Here is a 14,956-nt window from a genome sequence, read left to right as displayed (position 1 = left end):
ATTGAAGTGCTTTAAATAACTATTCCAGCGAAATATGGTGTAAAGCTGTGCATGTGAATATCGTTTTAGTGATTAGCCTTTGTTAGGGGTATTTATTACATTTTATTATGTATATTTAAAAAATATGTTACATATGTTGAGGACAAAAGAGGGGCCTTTGGTGTGAAACTGTTCCCCCTTCGGTGTATTCTTGTTTACTTTGTCATATTTCGGCAGGTGTCACCAAACTTCTAAACTGAGTCCTTCTCAGCTACACGTGGGTTCATTCATTGAGTGTAGCCTCCAGAGGAGGAGGCACCGCGTTTGCTATATGCGTAAAAATCAAAAGCGTGCCGTGAATTACAGCTGAGACAGCTATGCTGACTGTTAGTTTAGCGCCATGAGAGTCAATCTTTAGTAAAGAGAAAGCGAGGACAGGACCATCAAGAGTGCGGGCGCCCACATCCTGTCATCTACACCCTAAGCTTAGCTCCAGACCCACAGGTAAGTTTCACCGAGATAAGAATTTGCTGTTTAAAAAAGCCTGTTAAACATCCGATTGTCTGCGGAGACATCTTTTGTGGCTAACTTTAACAGTGAACACCTTCTGCTTCCTTTTTAAATCTGTGAAGATGCCTTCAGAGACACCGTGTTTCACTATCAGCAACATTTGGGGGAACCATAACCAGCACATACGTCTTTAATTAAACAACGGGGCATTCACTCACTCTAACTTTCACACCTTCCCTTCACATGTGGGTTTGCCCTTCAACAGGTCCGCATCCTTACGAGTGTGATGTTTGCTCAGCTTAACTACCGCCAAACAAATACGTCAAAGTTTTCTGGTGATGGAGGTCAGCTCTGCTCCACGTCACTATATGTAATATTACTCCTTTTCTCAAGATATCAGCAGAGCAAAGCTCCACTTTAGACTTCATTTCTTCACACTGACTTGGAAGTTCTGCCAGTGCTGTGCTACCCTGTCCTGTTGTAGTGAATTCTCTGAAAATCTAAAAGCCCCCAAATGTGGCACAACGTCTCCAAACACTGTCCCTTTGAGTCCGGGTTTATGCGCTTGAGCGGGAGTAGTGCGTTGGCAGTTTCGGATTTCCCGTGAGCGTGCGGAGAGCGTTTGTTGTCTATCAGCTTCAGAATCAAATACGCGGAATAACCGGTTTGTGGGTCACTCTTCCTGGTGCTGTTGTCGGCCTGCCCGTCAGTCCCTGAAGTGGGAGCGAGTGCTGAAAGGAATTAAAAGTGTCCACCGTCTGTGCTTTTTCGTGTTTTATTTTTTATGATTCTTGCTTCTCCCGTTTCCGGTGAACTCCGCTGTCGCTCCTTTCCGGCCCACTCATCAACCAATCAGCACTCAGACAGGCAAGCAGACGCAAAGATCATTCGCATCCAGAACTGTGCGTTTGAGATATTCGCCCCCAAACGAAAAAGCGCACGCACGTCTTAAACTGATAATGTGTCTTGAAAAAGTTAAAAAGTGTAAACAGCTCAGTTTGTAACTTGATCTCAATGCTGAGCTGAACCTAACTGTTGAGTGACAGCTTGATACTCAGTGATACTCAATGAGATGCTCTCTATGGCAGAGAAGAGCTGTTTATAAACTCATTTCAAGGAGCTGGCAAAAGATTTCCTGTTCTCTAGTGTGAATCTGCGTGGGTTGTTGATAAGTCTGTGACAAATTAATGTTGATGTCTCATTATTCTGTTGCAGATAACTTTAAATATCAATTTTTTTTTACTGTAGGAAATGTGTTTCATTAATGAATTTGTATTTCTAAATAGTCTCATCTACTGTATATTTACCAGCTGTGATAGCAGTGTTGGTCTTTTCACATTCCCAATCTGCATGTGTGCTAAAGCACTTAAAACTTCCTGGTGTACTTCCTGTTACAGTAGCTGTCACCAGGGTATCATGAGTCACGGGTACTCTGACATGTGTTTACAGTACTGTACAAAAGTCTTGAGTCACTGCCCATTTCTATAATTTTTTTCTATATATTTGCAGAGTTCATTCTAACTTTTAAAGGGGCCTTGAACAGCAGACCTCCAGGCTTTCTAAGGTCTTTCAACATCCATCTTTTTATTTTCAGAGAAACTGGTTTGTTAAGTCATTTTACACTGACCTATGCATGATTCAAGCATAAAGAGGCACCTAAGTTTAAGGATGAACCAGTGTTGTATCTACACAAAACAGATAACGTAGAAAAGAACCAACTTTAAATTGTATCTTTAGGCATCCCCTTTTAAGAAAAGTCAACATTTTTAATTGAATCAGTGAAAAACACCACAAATAGCAGAGTTTGACAGAAATAAAATAATATTTTTGTACCAATAAGGTGATTCCCAAAGAACTATAAGCTGAAAACATGGGATATCTCAACATCGTGTACAGTGTGTTCTTAGAAAAATGTGAGACGATCAAACAAGTGGAGGACAAGGGAAAAAGCATCTGCCCTGAAAAACTATCTACCGCAGATCATCAGTATCTGAGATTCATGTCCTTAAGAACTAGGAAAATCCAGCAAAGACCTCAAACAGGACCTGCAAGATGCATCTGGCCCTTCAGCTGATCCTACTGTTCACTGAAGCCTCATCAGTAACATTTAAATATTTGATTTAAATGATCATCAAGGAGGAGAAGGTCTGAAGACACTGTAAGGCTCTGTTGGGAGTAAAGCTAGTTAGAAGTGTACAAGCTCTCTTTTTGCCTTATATGTTGTATGTTCAGTTTGCATCTTTCAATAAATAGTTGGCCCTAGTTCCCATTTTCTATATAAAACACAAAAAATTAAGTGTGACTCGAGAATTTTGCACAGTACTGTAAGTATGTCTGTGGGCAGAATTTCCAACTCCTCCAAACTGCAAAGCAAAATGCAATCAGAAAGATTTACAGGTGTGTAGTATTGGTCAGAATAAAAGTGACGTCTGAAGGTTGGTAGGGTCTGAGTCACTCTTTGCCTCAGTCTCCAATTCTTTATCATTCCTTATGTATTTGTATTCATGTATTTATTGCCCTCCATATGAGATGTAGATACAACGTTACAAAGATAAACATGGTCCAGATCCATCGTAGGGGTAGCGCAGAGAGACAGGTAACAATTTAAGCTGATATTCATGAAGCACCTAGAAAACATGCAAATTTAATTCAAAGAGGCTTGAGCCAACCAGCTGTTTCACAACCAGAACCTTCCTGCTGCTGCGAGGCGACAGCGCTAACCACTGCACCACCAGCCAGCAGATCAATATTATTTGCACGTAGCAAAATGCCGGAAAGGTGAACTGTTCATGGTAATTACATTATAGTTTTGTCTAAGTCATTCAAATATTCGAATTAAAATTAATATGACTTAGTGGAGAATAGTTTTCTTTATCTAGGTAAAAGTTTGCCTTTAAATTGGTTTGCATATAGAAATATAACCTTTCTTTACATCTTTTAAACCTTGAGCTGTAACAGTGAGACATTTTTAAGGTTGTAATACTAATGATGTTACTAATTTGAACGTGACACAATCACATACTGTATACTGTCCATTTTCTTTTCATTCATATGTAGGTTAAGCGTGAGCATATTTACATCTGTAATATTCGGGCTGCAGTGGTTAGCATCGTCACCGCACAGCAACATGGTCCTGGGTTTGAATGCACCAGCTAGCTGGTGCTCTTTTGTGTAGAGTTTGCACACTCTCCCATGTCTGGGTGGGTTCTCTCCAGGTACTTCCTCCCACACTCTGACGACATGCATGTTAGCTTTAGTGATTCTAAAGTGGCCATAGATGTCATCGGGAGTGTGAAGAGGACCATCACTTAAGAAAATGGATGGATGGACGTGAATAAGCAAGAACACAGATGACACTACCTAAAAAAAAAAGTTTGAAATATAGTTGGAGAGAGTTGGCAGAGTGTGTTGGGTGTAGACACTGCAGGCTGTAAGGAGGGCACTCACGCACACACTGACACACACAGAAACAGAGAGGGACTGTGCAGCCGTGCCCCTCTGCTAAGCAGAGCTCCTACATAAAGAGGTCACTGTGCTGAAAACATAGCACCTCCTTCTCTGCCACCACTTCAAGGCGTTCATCTTGGCTAGTTGTACATCCCTTTTTGAAAAAACTAAATAGAATTTTTAAACTAAATCCCTGTTCAAATACAACACATATAAATGCTTCACAGCATAACAGAGTCACAAGTTTGCTCTGACATTACTTTTGCTCGAGGTCCGTTTGTTTGAGATGATGTCATGAATCAGTAAGAACAAGAAGGAACTGCAAACTGTGCGTGAGTCAGATTCGGTGTGCGTAATTGTCTGAAGACAGTGGAGAAACAGAGGCCTCGCTGTTAACAGGGATTAACTAATAATCGTGCTGTGCAAACAGTCCACCTGAGCCGATCCCACACTTTCACCTTGTGAGAAAATGAGCAGTTCCTCCTACTACTTGAAGGTGAGCTGACTCTGTGAGTCTTGTGATGAAGGCAAGTGGACGATGCCTCAATTTGGAAATAAAAGATAAAAGAATGAGGACTGTTTCTCTTCAGACGCCCCAGATGCCAGAGTCAGGAGACGGGTTAGTAATTGTCTCATCACTGTCAGCTAAAGGTTCACACTTGTTTAATTCACTCATGTATAAAATCCTTCCTAATTTTAAATTATTTATTTAAATTTTAGGACTTTACAATTTGCTGTGCTTTTTCATCTTTAAGCCACAAACCTCTGACAAGTTTAGACGAGAAATGATTTGTATTTTTTTATAAATGACACCTGTGACAGCTGCCATCGAATGTTATTAGAATTCTGGTGCGAGTGTGGATAAGTAGTGCACAGCTATGTCATTAGCCAGGGTAGATGGAGGCTATGGTTTTCCAGCTGGTCGTGTAACAGTTTCAGCAATGGTTGACCGACACGTTCCTCTCCTGCACTAAATCTGCACTTGTCTTGCTGGAGGACAGATTTCCAATAACAAGACAAAGGAAAGGTGACAGCTGTTTCCGACATGTTCCCCATTACTTTTTATTGTTAGACTGTGTCTGTGAAGGACCAGTCACAGCCTGTTAATCCTCAGTCTCTTCCACTGTTTTCTCGTGCATTTCTGCAACTTCTTAAGTGTTCGAGGCAGAAGTCAATTTCTAGCTCAAGGACACTGCAGCAGCCTTGCTCAGCGTGTCAGGACGCTCTCTGTGAGTCCTTATGTTTGTGTGAACAAGCTGAATGAACCTTTCAGTTCACTCTTCTTTTTTTCATTTTCTTCCTGTCCACCCTAAAAGGCTCCTTCACTGTCTCTCTGCAGAGTCGAACATTCCTCCACAATGGCGCTTTCCTCCAGGCTAAAATACGTGTCTCTGGGGGTTCTGGTGCTGCAAACCACCCTGCTGGTTCTCACCATGCGCTACTCCCGTACCCTGAAGGAGAACGGTCCTCGCTACCTCGCCTCCTCTGCCGTAGTGTCAGCTGAAGTGCTCAAGATTTTTATGTGCACTCTCCTCATCTTCAGTGAGAACAGTGAGTAAGGAGGAAAATCAGTTTTGGATCCTACTTGGGTAGAAAATCCCCAGTCTAGTTAATAAACTTCATAGGTTGAAAAGTACCCCACATGATTTAGCAGGTTGCAGAACCACCTTTAACAGCACGAACTTGTAGCACTCGTTTTCTAAATTACTGACAGCGCTCTCTCTGTTTCTCTTAGATTTTAGCTTGACGGCAATGTACGAGCTGCTGAACAAGGAGATTCTGAACAAGCCCGTGGAGCTCGTGAAGCTGGCCGTTCCTGCAGGGATCTACACTCTGCAGAACAATCTGCTCTATGTTGCCCTGTCCAACCTGGACGCAGCCACCTATCAGGTTACATACAAATGAATGAATGTGCTTGTTCAAGCTCACTGAGTTTGTGTGCGTGAACTGGTTTCTTTATGGTTTCACATGGCTGGTTTGTATTGTGTACATTTCTGCATTCACAGTGTACAGTGGATATCCTGGTAAATATTTACATAAATCTATCTCACAGATGTCATCTGTTCTAATCTCATAAGGCTTGTTTGATTAATTTAAGTGGTACTAAAGCTATACCCTCTGCTATATTCTGTAAATATTAAAGAGGAAAATGCTAGTTATTGAGTTTTGGAACACTGGAAAAAATCATAAAACATATAAAATATGTTTGTTTAAATTAAAGCTTCACATCCCTCATTTCTAAAATGATATTTTTTATAAATAACATTTATAATTGGATGTGAACAAACTCTATAGTGATCTAAAAAAAAACAATAAACCAAAAAAACATACTTTGGAAAACAATTCAAACTGACTGAAACTGTTTTGTGAACTTGGAAAATTAATTTAAAAAATAATTTAAAAAAAATACAGACGACTAGCTGGTAAAAAGGCCATGTTCACTTTTCTTCTTTGTCACAAAGTAACCATTTTCAAATGAACACCAAGATTTATACGTTCATGACATCCAGTTCCAGTTTCTGTCCTTTTTCGCATATACGCAGTTCTTTACATAAATGAATAACGCAATAACATTTTTAAGTAGAATTGTGAGACTATTATTACCCAATTAATAATACTACCCATTTGTCCTTGAGCGCTAAAAAACCTGAAGAAGAAAGTGAATAAGAGGCACTTGGGAACATTTCAGATCATCCTTTTAACAGCAACTCAGTGACAAAAATCTTGCAAATGAAGCTGTCCCAATAGGAATGAAGCACAACAAGTTCAATGTTTATTTCCGGAGTGCAAACATGTGTCCTCTTATCTATCACAGAGAGGATTCTTAGAAATGGCGTGTCTCTTCCATTTTTAAACAGATCTGTCCTGACCCCTGCACAGTGGGCTGCTGAATGAAAGGCATCAAAGTACAGATGAAGAATTAGAATACAGTAGATCTTCCAAAAGAACGAGAAGTAGCTGGAAAGAAGATTTCTGGATATGAATGCATTTTCTGTAACTGTGGCATTTCTATACTACCCATTATTGTGTGCTAAATAATAAATAAATAAAGTTTGTGTTTGTAACACTCTGAAAAATGCGATATGCTTTGAAGAGCACAATAAAAGATAGGAAAATATGACTGTAGCATGAAATATAATTGTGGACACAGTCAAAATGAAAAAGTAAGAGTGTAAATAACAAGAAAAATTAAATATGGCAGAGAAGAAATCGAAAGCAACAGGATGTTATTTAAGAAAAAGAAGGAGCATAGGTAGCAACTTGATCAACTCTACTGTAACTCAGACTGTAGCCAGTACTGTATCAATTTTTATGTGCTGTAGTGAGGATGGGAGTAATCCATCATTTACTTAAAGCATCACTTGTGTTTTTGTGTCTAACAGGTCACGTACCAGTTGAAGATCCTCACCACAGCTTTGTTCTCTGTCTCCATGCTCGGGAAAAAGTTAGGCAGCTACCAGTGGCTCTCCCTGCTCTTCCTCATGGCCGGGGTCACTCTGGTGCAGGTAACAGCGCTCGCCGTCACCACAATTATTACTAATGTTTCATTTCTACCTTTCTAATGGTTTTTTTGGAGTCTCAGTGTATTCATGTGCTTTGATAAAAGCCTATGCCTTTGCACACGCTCATCAGTGTTTCAACCTTCACAGTTGCCCGTCGAGTCTCTGGGTGACTCTGAACAGAATGTAATGTCTGCAAGCTCCCAGTTTGTGGGCCTGATCGCTGTGCTGATGGCCTGTGTGTCCAGTGGTTTTGCTGGAGTTTACTTTGAGAAGATCCTCAAAGAGACAAGCCAGAGTCTGTGGCTTCGTAATATACAGCTGGGTGAGTGGCTATACCTCCATTTATATGACAGGCTGAGCGAGGAATGTATGGTTCCTTACAAACAAACGTTTTCTCAGAAAGTTATGCAGTTCCTGTGAAAGTACACCGCATGATTTAGCAGCTTGCAAGAACTTGTAGCACTTGTTTTTAAAATGACTTTATCAGTCACTCACATTGTTGCAGAGTTACTTTTACTCTGTCTTACAGTGAGGTTTGCAGACAGTCATTTGTGCACAGCTCCCGCAGCACTTCAGGCAGGTTGAGGTCTGGACTTCTTTTATTTTTCAGCTGTTCTGCTGTAGATTCGCTGCTGCGCTAGGGATCATTTAGCTGTCAGACAGATGGGGTTGCATTTGACTCTAGAATACTGTGGTATGTAGAGGATTTCATGGTCGGCTTAATGACTACAATGTATCCAATAATAACATGACTCTAAGTAAAACTAAAGAGAGACTATTATAAGAAATTCAGTGCAAAATTAAATAAGAGCTGTAAGCATGAAAAATGGTGCAACATGCAAGACTTCTCTGTATCTAATTTAACATCATCTAACTGTTGACATTCAGTCAGGGAAAATCTCATTTTATACCAGGGGTTTCTGCAGAGTTTGGACAGCATTTCGTTTACAAGCCTCAGGCTCCATTTGTAAGTTAATGTGCTAACAGAAGGACATGTTATACCTACATACCTACAATACCTACAACCACGATTACCGACACTAACAAGCTGATCTACAGTACGGCAGCAGTGATCAGTGAGATGCTTGGCTACAAGTTGAACAGCCACAAGGGGCAGTACCCTCCATGGAGAAGGAGGCTAGAGGGCAAGATCAAAGTAGCACGGAGGGAGGTTAGCCAACTAACGGAGTTGCAGAAAGGTGCGACAAAGAAGGTGCATAAGAAATACAGCAAGCTGTCCATACCTGAGGCCTTGGAAACTTTCAAGCAAAGACTCACAGCCTTGGCCAGCCGCTTGAGGAGGTACACCAGAGAGATAGAAGGCAGGAGAATAAACCAGCTGTTTTCCACAGAACCAGCAAAGGTGTACTCTCAGTGGCAAGGGAACAATAATAATAAGAGAACAGCACCACCAAGGCTGGAGACGGAGCAATACTGGAAGAGCATATGGGAGAAGGACGCAACCCATAACGGCAATGCTCAGTGGCTAGTGGATCTGAGGGCAGACCACAGCGACCTCCCTGAACAGGGTCCAGTAACCATCACAGTGGCAGATATCCAAGAAAGGGTCTCCAGTATGAAGAGTTGGACAGCACCAGGGCCCGACATGGTTCACGCCTACTGGCTAAAGAAGCTGACTGCACTCCACGAGCGTCTGGCAGCACAAATGAACCAGCTGCTAGTTAACGAGAGACACCCGGAATGGCTAACCGAAGGTCGGACGGTCCTGATCCCCAAGGACCCCAAGAAGGGACCGGTCCCCTCCAACTACCGACCAATAACCTGCCTCAGTACTACATGGAAGCTCCTGTCAGGCATCATATCGGCTAAGATGAACAGGCACATGGGTCAATACATGAGCGGGACACAGAAAGGAATTGGCAAGAATACCAGAGGCGCAAAACACCAGCTACTGGTAGACAGAACAATCAGCCGAGACTGCAAGACCAGACTGACCAACCTGTGCACTGCCTGGATTGATTACAAGAAGGCCTATGACTCAATGCCCCACAGCTGGATACTGGAATGCCTAGAATTGTACAAGATCAATGGGACCCTAAGAGCCTTCATCAGGAACTCAATGGGGATGTGGCGTACAACACTAGAGGCCAACTCCAAGCCCATAGCACAAGTCACCATCAAGTGCGGGATCTACCAAGGAGATGCTCTGTCCCCACTGCTGTTCTGCATAGGCCTGAACCCCCTCAGTGAGATCATTGACAAGACTGGCTAAAGATACCGACAACAGAATGGAGCAGTTGTCAGCCACCTCCTGTACATGGATGACATCAAGCTGTATGCCAAGAGTGAACGAGACATCGATTCACTGATCCACACTACCAGGCTATACAGCAATGACATTGGAATGTCGTTCGGACTGGAGAAGTGTAGTCGGATGGTAACAAAGAGAGGGAAGGTAGTCAGAACTGAGAGGATTGAACTACCAGAAGGCAACATTGCAGACATAGAGGACAGTTACAAGTACCTGGGGATCCCACAGGCAAATGGAAACCATGAAGAGGCTGCTAGGAAAGCTGCAACCACCAAGTACCTGCAGAGGGTCAGGCAAGTCCTGCGGAGTCAGCTGAATGGTAAGAACAAGATCCGGGCCATCAACACCTACGCCCTGCCCGTGATCAGGTACCCTGCTGGGGTAATAGGCTGGCCAAAGGAGGAGATAGAAGCCACTGACATAAAGACAAGAAAGCTCCTTACCATGCATGGAGGGTTTCACCCCAAGTCCAGCACCCTGAGGCTGTACGCTAAGCGGAAGGAAGGGGGCCGGGGACTGGTGAGTGTCAGCACCACAGTCCAGGATGAGACAACGAACATCCAAGAATACATTGGGAAGATGGCCCCAACTGACCGAGTGCTCAGTGAATACCTCAGGCAGCAGAAACCCAAGAAAGAGGAGGGAGACGAGGAACCATCATGGAAGGACAGGCCCCTGCACGGTACGTACCACCGGCAGATAGAGGAGGTGGCTGATATCCAGAAATCCTACCAGTGGCTGGACAAAGCTGGACTGAAAGACAGCACAGAGGCACTAATCATGGCAGCTCAAGAACAAGCTCTGAGCACAAGATCCATAGAGGCTGGGGTCTATCACACCAGGCAAGACCCCAGGTGCAGGCTGTGTAAAGATGCCCCAGAGACAATCCAGCACATAACACCAGGGTGCAAGATGCTAGCAGGCAAGGCATACATGGAACGCCATAACCAAGTGGCCGGCATAGTGTACAGGAACATCTGTGCCGAGTACAACCTGGAAGTCCCGAGGTCAAAATGGGAGATGCCCCAAAGGGTGGTGGAGAATGACCGAGCTAAGATCCTGTGGGACTTCCAGATACAGACGGACAAAATGGTGGTGGCTAACCAACCGGACATAGTGGTGGTAGACAAACAGAAGAAGACGGCCGTAGTGATCGATGTAGCGGTTCCGAATGACAGCAATATCAGGAAGAAGGAACACGAGAAGCTGGAGAAATACCAAGGGCTCAGAGAAGAGCTCGAGAGGATGTGGAGGGTGAAGGTAACAGTGGTCCCCGTGGTAATCGGAGCACTAGGTGCGGTGACTCCCAAGCTAGGCGAGTGGCTCCAGCAGATCCCGGGAATAACATCGGAGATCTCTGTCCAGAAGAGCGCAGTCCTGGGAACAGCTAAGATACTGCGCAGGACCCTCAAGCTCCCAGGCCTCTGGTAGAGGACCCGAGCTTGAAGGATAAACCGCCCGCAGGGGCGTGCTGGGTGTTTATATATATATATATATACATATGTATGTGTGTGTGTGTGTGTGTGTGTGTGTGTGTGTGTGTGTACATATATGTATATATACATATATATACATATATGTATATATACATATATATACACATATATGTATATATACATATATATACATATATACCTTTGTACAAGCACAACGTTAGACTGATTTGGTGATTTGGCAAGTAAAACTGTTCTTGGCATATGGATGTGAGTTTCTTGGGATATTTTGTTCTATGTGTATAACAATAAAGATTGAACTGAGGAGGTGCACATTCAAGGTGAGTTTATGGGCTGTATATTGATAAAACTTGATGGTATCTTAGGACTGCAGTCTGCTTTAAGACAGCATGGCTATGGCTCATTTCCTTTTGTTCTTCTTGCCTTATATTGCTCCTTAGTTAAAACACCACCTTTGTCTTACTTGTCCCAGCAAGGACCTGATCTTTATCACTTTCTCTTGTCTCTTTCAGGTTTGTTCAGCTTTGTGTTTGGCTTGACAGGCATGGTGGTGTATGATGGCGAAAGCTTGAAGCAGGAGGGGATTTTCCAGGGATACAACACTATTACCTGCATAGTTGTCGTCTTACAGGTTGCGCCATCGTGTTTCACTACAGTACATCATTTGACTTCCATGAGTTTTATGGCAGTCTTTGTGGAGTTGTTCATGTCTGCCTTTGTGTTGTTTGCATGTCTTCAGGCTCTCGGCGGGCTGATCGTGGCTGTAGTCATTAAATATGCTGACAACATCCTCAAAGGATTTGCCACCTCTCTATCAATCATGGTGTCTACACTCATGTCGTATTTCCTGTTGAAGGACTTTAATCCCACAAGGTAAACACAAGCGCGCTTATGCACAATAAAAAAAATATTAATTTGCTAACACTTTATCAGTGGAAAACATGATATTCTTGAGGGTTTTTTTTTTTTTTTTTAGATCTAGCAGCTTTACTACAGGCTGAAATACATTTAGGTCCTTAAGTTTCTGACAAAGAAACTTTGTTTGTAATTTTGCCTCTTGCCTCCACCACAGTCTATTTTACAGAAAACAATCATGATTTAAAATCCACTGTGGTGGTGTAACGAGGCGTGCTATTAAAAACTATCATTATCCAAAAACTTTTGGACCTACCTGTGTGTCAGCAATTGACACTGATTATCAGGAAACCAGTTAAAACAGAATCCAGATGTCTTTTAACAGTCACCTGACTGCGCTGACCACCTTCACATTTGTGGATTTTCATCAGGTTTTGTGTTGATTAAAAAATAGTTCTTCCATCACAAACTCCAGTTTAGCGTTTTTGGTTTTAACTAATAAAAATCTGCCTTATTTTAATACTAATCAGCAAGTCTTTGCTTCCAAACATGTTAAACTGTGCAGTGAAAAGTTTTTGCCACCTTCCTGATTTTGTAGTTTTTTGCATATTTGTTAAATTTAGATGTTTCAGATCATCAAACAAATTTTAGAATTAGAAAAGATAAGCCAAGTAAATAACTGGGTTAGTTATTAAAACGTAATAAGTGGCTGTGCCGCCTTCGGCAGAAGCAATCTGCAAGGACTGCAAGACATGGTGATGCCGCATAAGCCGAGAAACCTTGAGCTTCAGGGCATAAACTCATGGCCGGAGATTCTTCTTCAGGATTTTATGGTACAGAGCAGAATTCATGGTTCCATCAGGGAACAGCAAGTTGTCCAATTCCTGAAGCAGAAAAACAGCCCCCGAACATCACCACCATGTTTGACTGCTGGTATGAAATTCTTTTAGGAGATGCATGTAACAGGAATGAAAGCTTCCAAGAAGTTCACCTTTCGTCTCGTCACAGAATATTTTCTAAAAAGTCTTGGGAGTCATCAAGATATTTTTGGTAAATATAATATGAGTCTTTATGTTCTTTTGGCCAGCACTGGTTCTTGCCTTAGACTCTCACACTGATGCTATTTTTGCACAGTCTCTTTGGAGACTCTTGTGGAGTGACTTTAAGTCAGACAAGTTAGGCCTGCAGTTCTTTTTGACCAGGGGTAGGCTACTCCGGGCCTCAAGTGTCGGTGTCCTGCACGTTTTAGATGTGTCCTTGATCCAACACAGCTGATTTAAATGGCTAAATTACCCCCTCAACATGTCTTGAAGTTCTCCAGAGGCCTGGCACTAAACTAATCATTAAAACCTGCAGGACACCAGCACTTGAGGCCTGGAGTTGTTTAACTCTGCTTTAGATGGTCTTCTAGGTTCATTTGTGACCGTTGATCATCTTGGAGTAATTTTGGTAGGATAACTGCTGCTGAGAAGATTCACCACTGTTGTAAGTTTTCTGCATTTGTGGATAATGATTCTCACCGTGGTTCACTGAAGTTCTAAAGCCTTAGAAATGGCTTTGTAACCCCTTTCCAGACTAATAGATGACTTTTTGAGATCTTTTAGCCTACTTCACTTCACCATCCAGCTTCTGTTTAAGGGATTTCTCAATTCAGCTGGTCTGGCAGTAATCAGGCCTGCGTGTGATGAATATACTGAACATGTCAGCTTTCCAAAAACAATGTGGAAAATCAGAATTAAGTCACGTCATAACATAACAAGAAAGAAATCCTGAAGAGGGCAACTACTGTTTCGCTATCTTCTAATCAGCAGCAATGTTTTTGAAAGGCACTGTATTCAAAATCTTGGCAAAGCTCCACACAGAACTAGTAATAGTAACAGTGATAACTGTCATACACACAAGTTGCCTCACGTGTTGTGCTTCCAACTTAATGCATTTTCTTTTTCTCTGTGTCTCTCAGCGTATTTTTTCTAGGTGCAGTGCTGGTTATTGCTGCCACATTTCTTTACGGCTATGAGCAGAAACCTGCCAGCAGCAGCACCAACAAAGTGTAATCAGAGACTTGCGTGAATTGTGGCTCTACGAACTGTGACCAGGAATTTGCCACATGAATAATTTCATTACAGAAAAAGTAAAGACAAGTTACTGGGAAATACAGTCTTTTGGAAGTGGGCCTTCTCTGAAAAAGTGCAAAATGGATGTTAGCAGTGACTCATGTGAAAGCTATTGTTTTGAGCATGTCAGGTAAACTTAACACTACAGAAAAGAAAACGGCGTAAGGCGAACAGGAGGACATGATAAGCAAACCATATCCTTGCTGGCAAACTAATGTGAAACTAGTTCACGTGTGTCAGTATTAGAACTGTGACGTTCCACCTCAGGAGGTACAGATGCTACATTTAAGCTTTGGGTTGCTAAAGAATTGTAATTTTAAAATGATCACGTCTTTTGAAGAAGTGGCACATAATTTTAGTGCAAATGGAAAGTCCAGCCATCCATTCACTTCCGCTTATCCTTTTCAGGGTCGCGGGGGCAAATGGAAAGTGTTTCTTTAGATATCAGCAGAGAAGTTTTGAAAAAGCACAACAGCATATTGCACTTACTAGATCCCCACAAGCACGTGCTAAAATAATAATAACAAAGGAGCGCGTCGTATCAGATTTTTATAATCTGTCTGGATCCTCCACCACATTGCCAAGGTGCTCTACTGGAGGCTGTTTGAGTACAGCGAGCTCTCATGTTCAAACAAACAGTTTGACATGATTTGCGCTTCATGATAGGGTCGATTATCTTGTTGGAAGCATCAGAAGATGGGTCGTAAAGGGATAGACAGGTTTAGCAACAATACTCAGGGCTGTCATACATACAAGGGCTTGTGTTCTGCTTAAAGCGTGCCAGGAAAATACCTCTAAAACTATCATGTATTAACTGTAACC

At 42.3% G+C, this 14,956-nt stretch overlaps 1 protein-coding gene across 2 annotated transcripts; it reads left to right on the top strand.

Moving 5' to 3' along the window:
* Window positions 1-277: 277 nt before the first annotated feature.
* On the top strand, window positions 278-14,570 carry slc35a3b (solute carrier family 35 member A3b). Of its 2 annotated transcripts, none has more exons than XM_004570512.4 (8): window positions 278-483; window positions 5,276-5,487; window positions 5,672-5,826; window positions 7,320-7,442; window positions 7,587-7,761; window positions 11,678-11,796; window positions 11,905-12,038; window positions 13,981-14,570. In XM_004570512.4, the coding sequence occupies exons 2-8, from the start codon at window positions 5,295-5,297 to the stop codon at window positions 14,072-14,074; spliced, it is 993 nt and encodes a 330-aa protein (XP_004570569.1). In that variant the 5' UTR covers window positions 278-483; window positions 5,276-5,294; the 3' UTR covers window positions 14,075-14,570. The 2 variants fall into 2 exon arrangements, with proteins under 2 accessions (XP_004570569.1, XP_076732620.1); XM_076876505.1 differs by lacking the exon at window positions 278-483 and adding an exon at window positions 4,416-4,555.
* Window positions 14,571-14,956: the final 386 nt, after the last annotated feature.

Source organism: Maylandia zebra, linkage group LG18 (assembly GCF_041146795.1).
Source record: "Maylandia zebra isolate NMK-2024a linkage group LG18, Mzebra_GT3a, whole genome shotgun sequence".
NCBI classification, from domain to species: Eukaryota; Metazoa; Chordata; class Actinopteri; order Cichliformes; family Cichlidae; genus Maylandia; species Maylandia zebra.
This window is presented reverse-complemented; position numbering and strand designations above follow the sequence as displayed.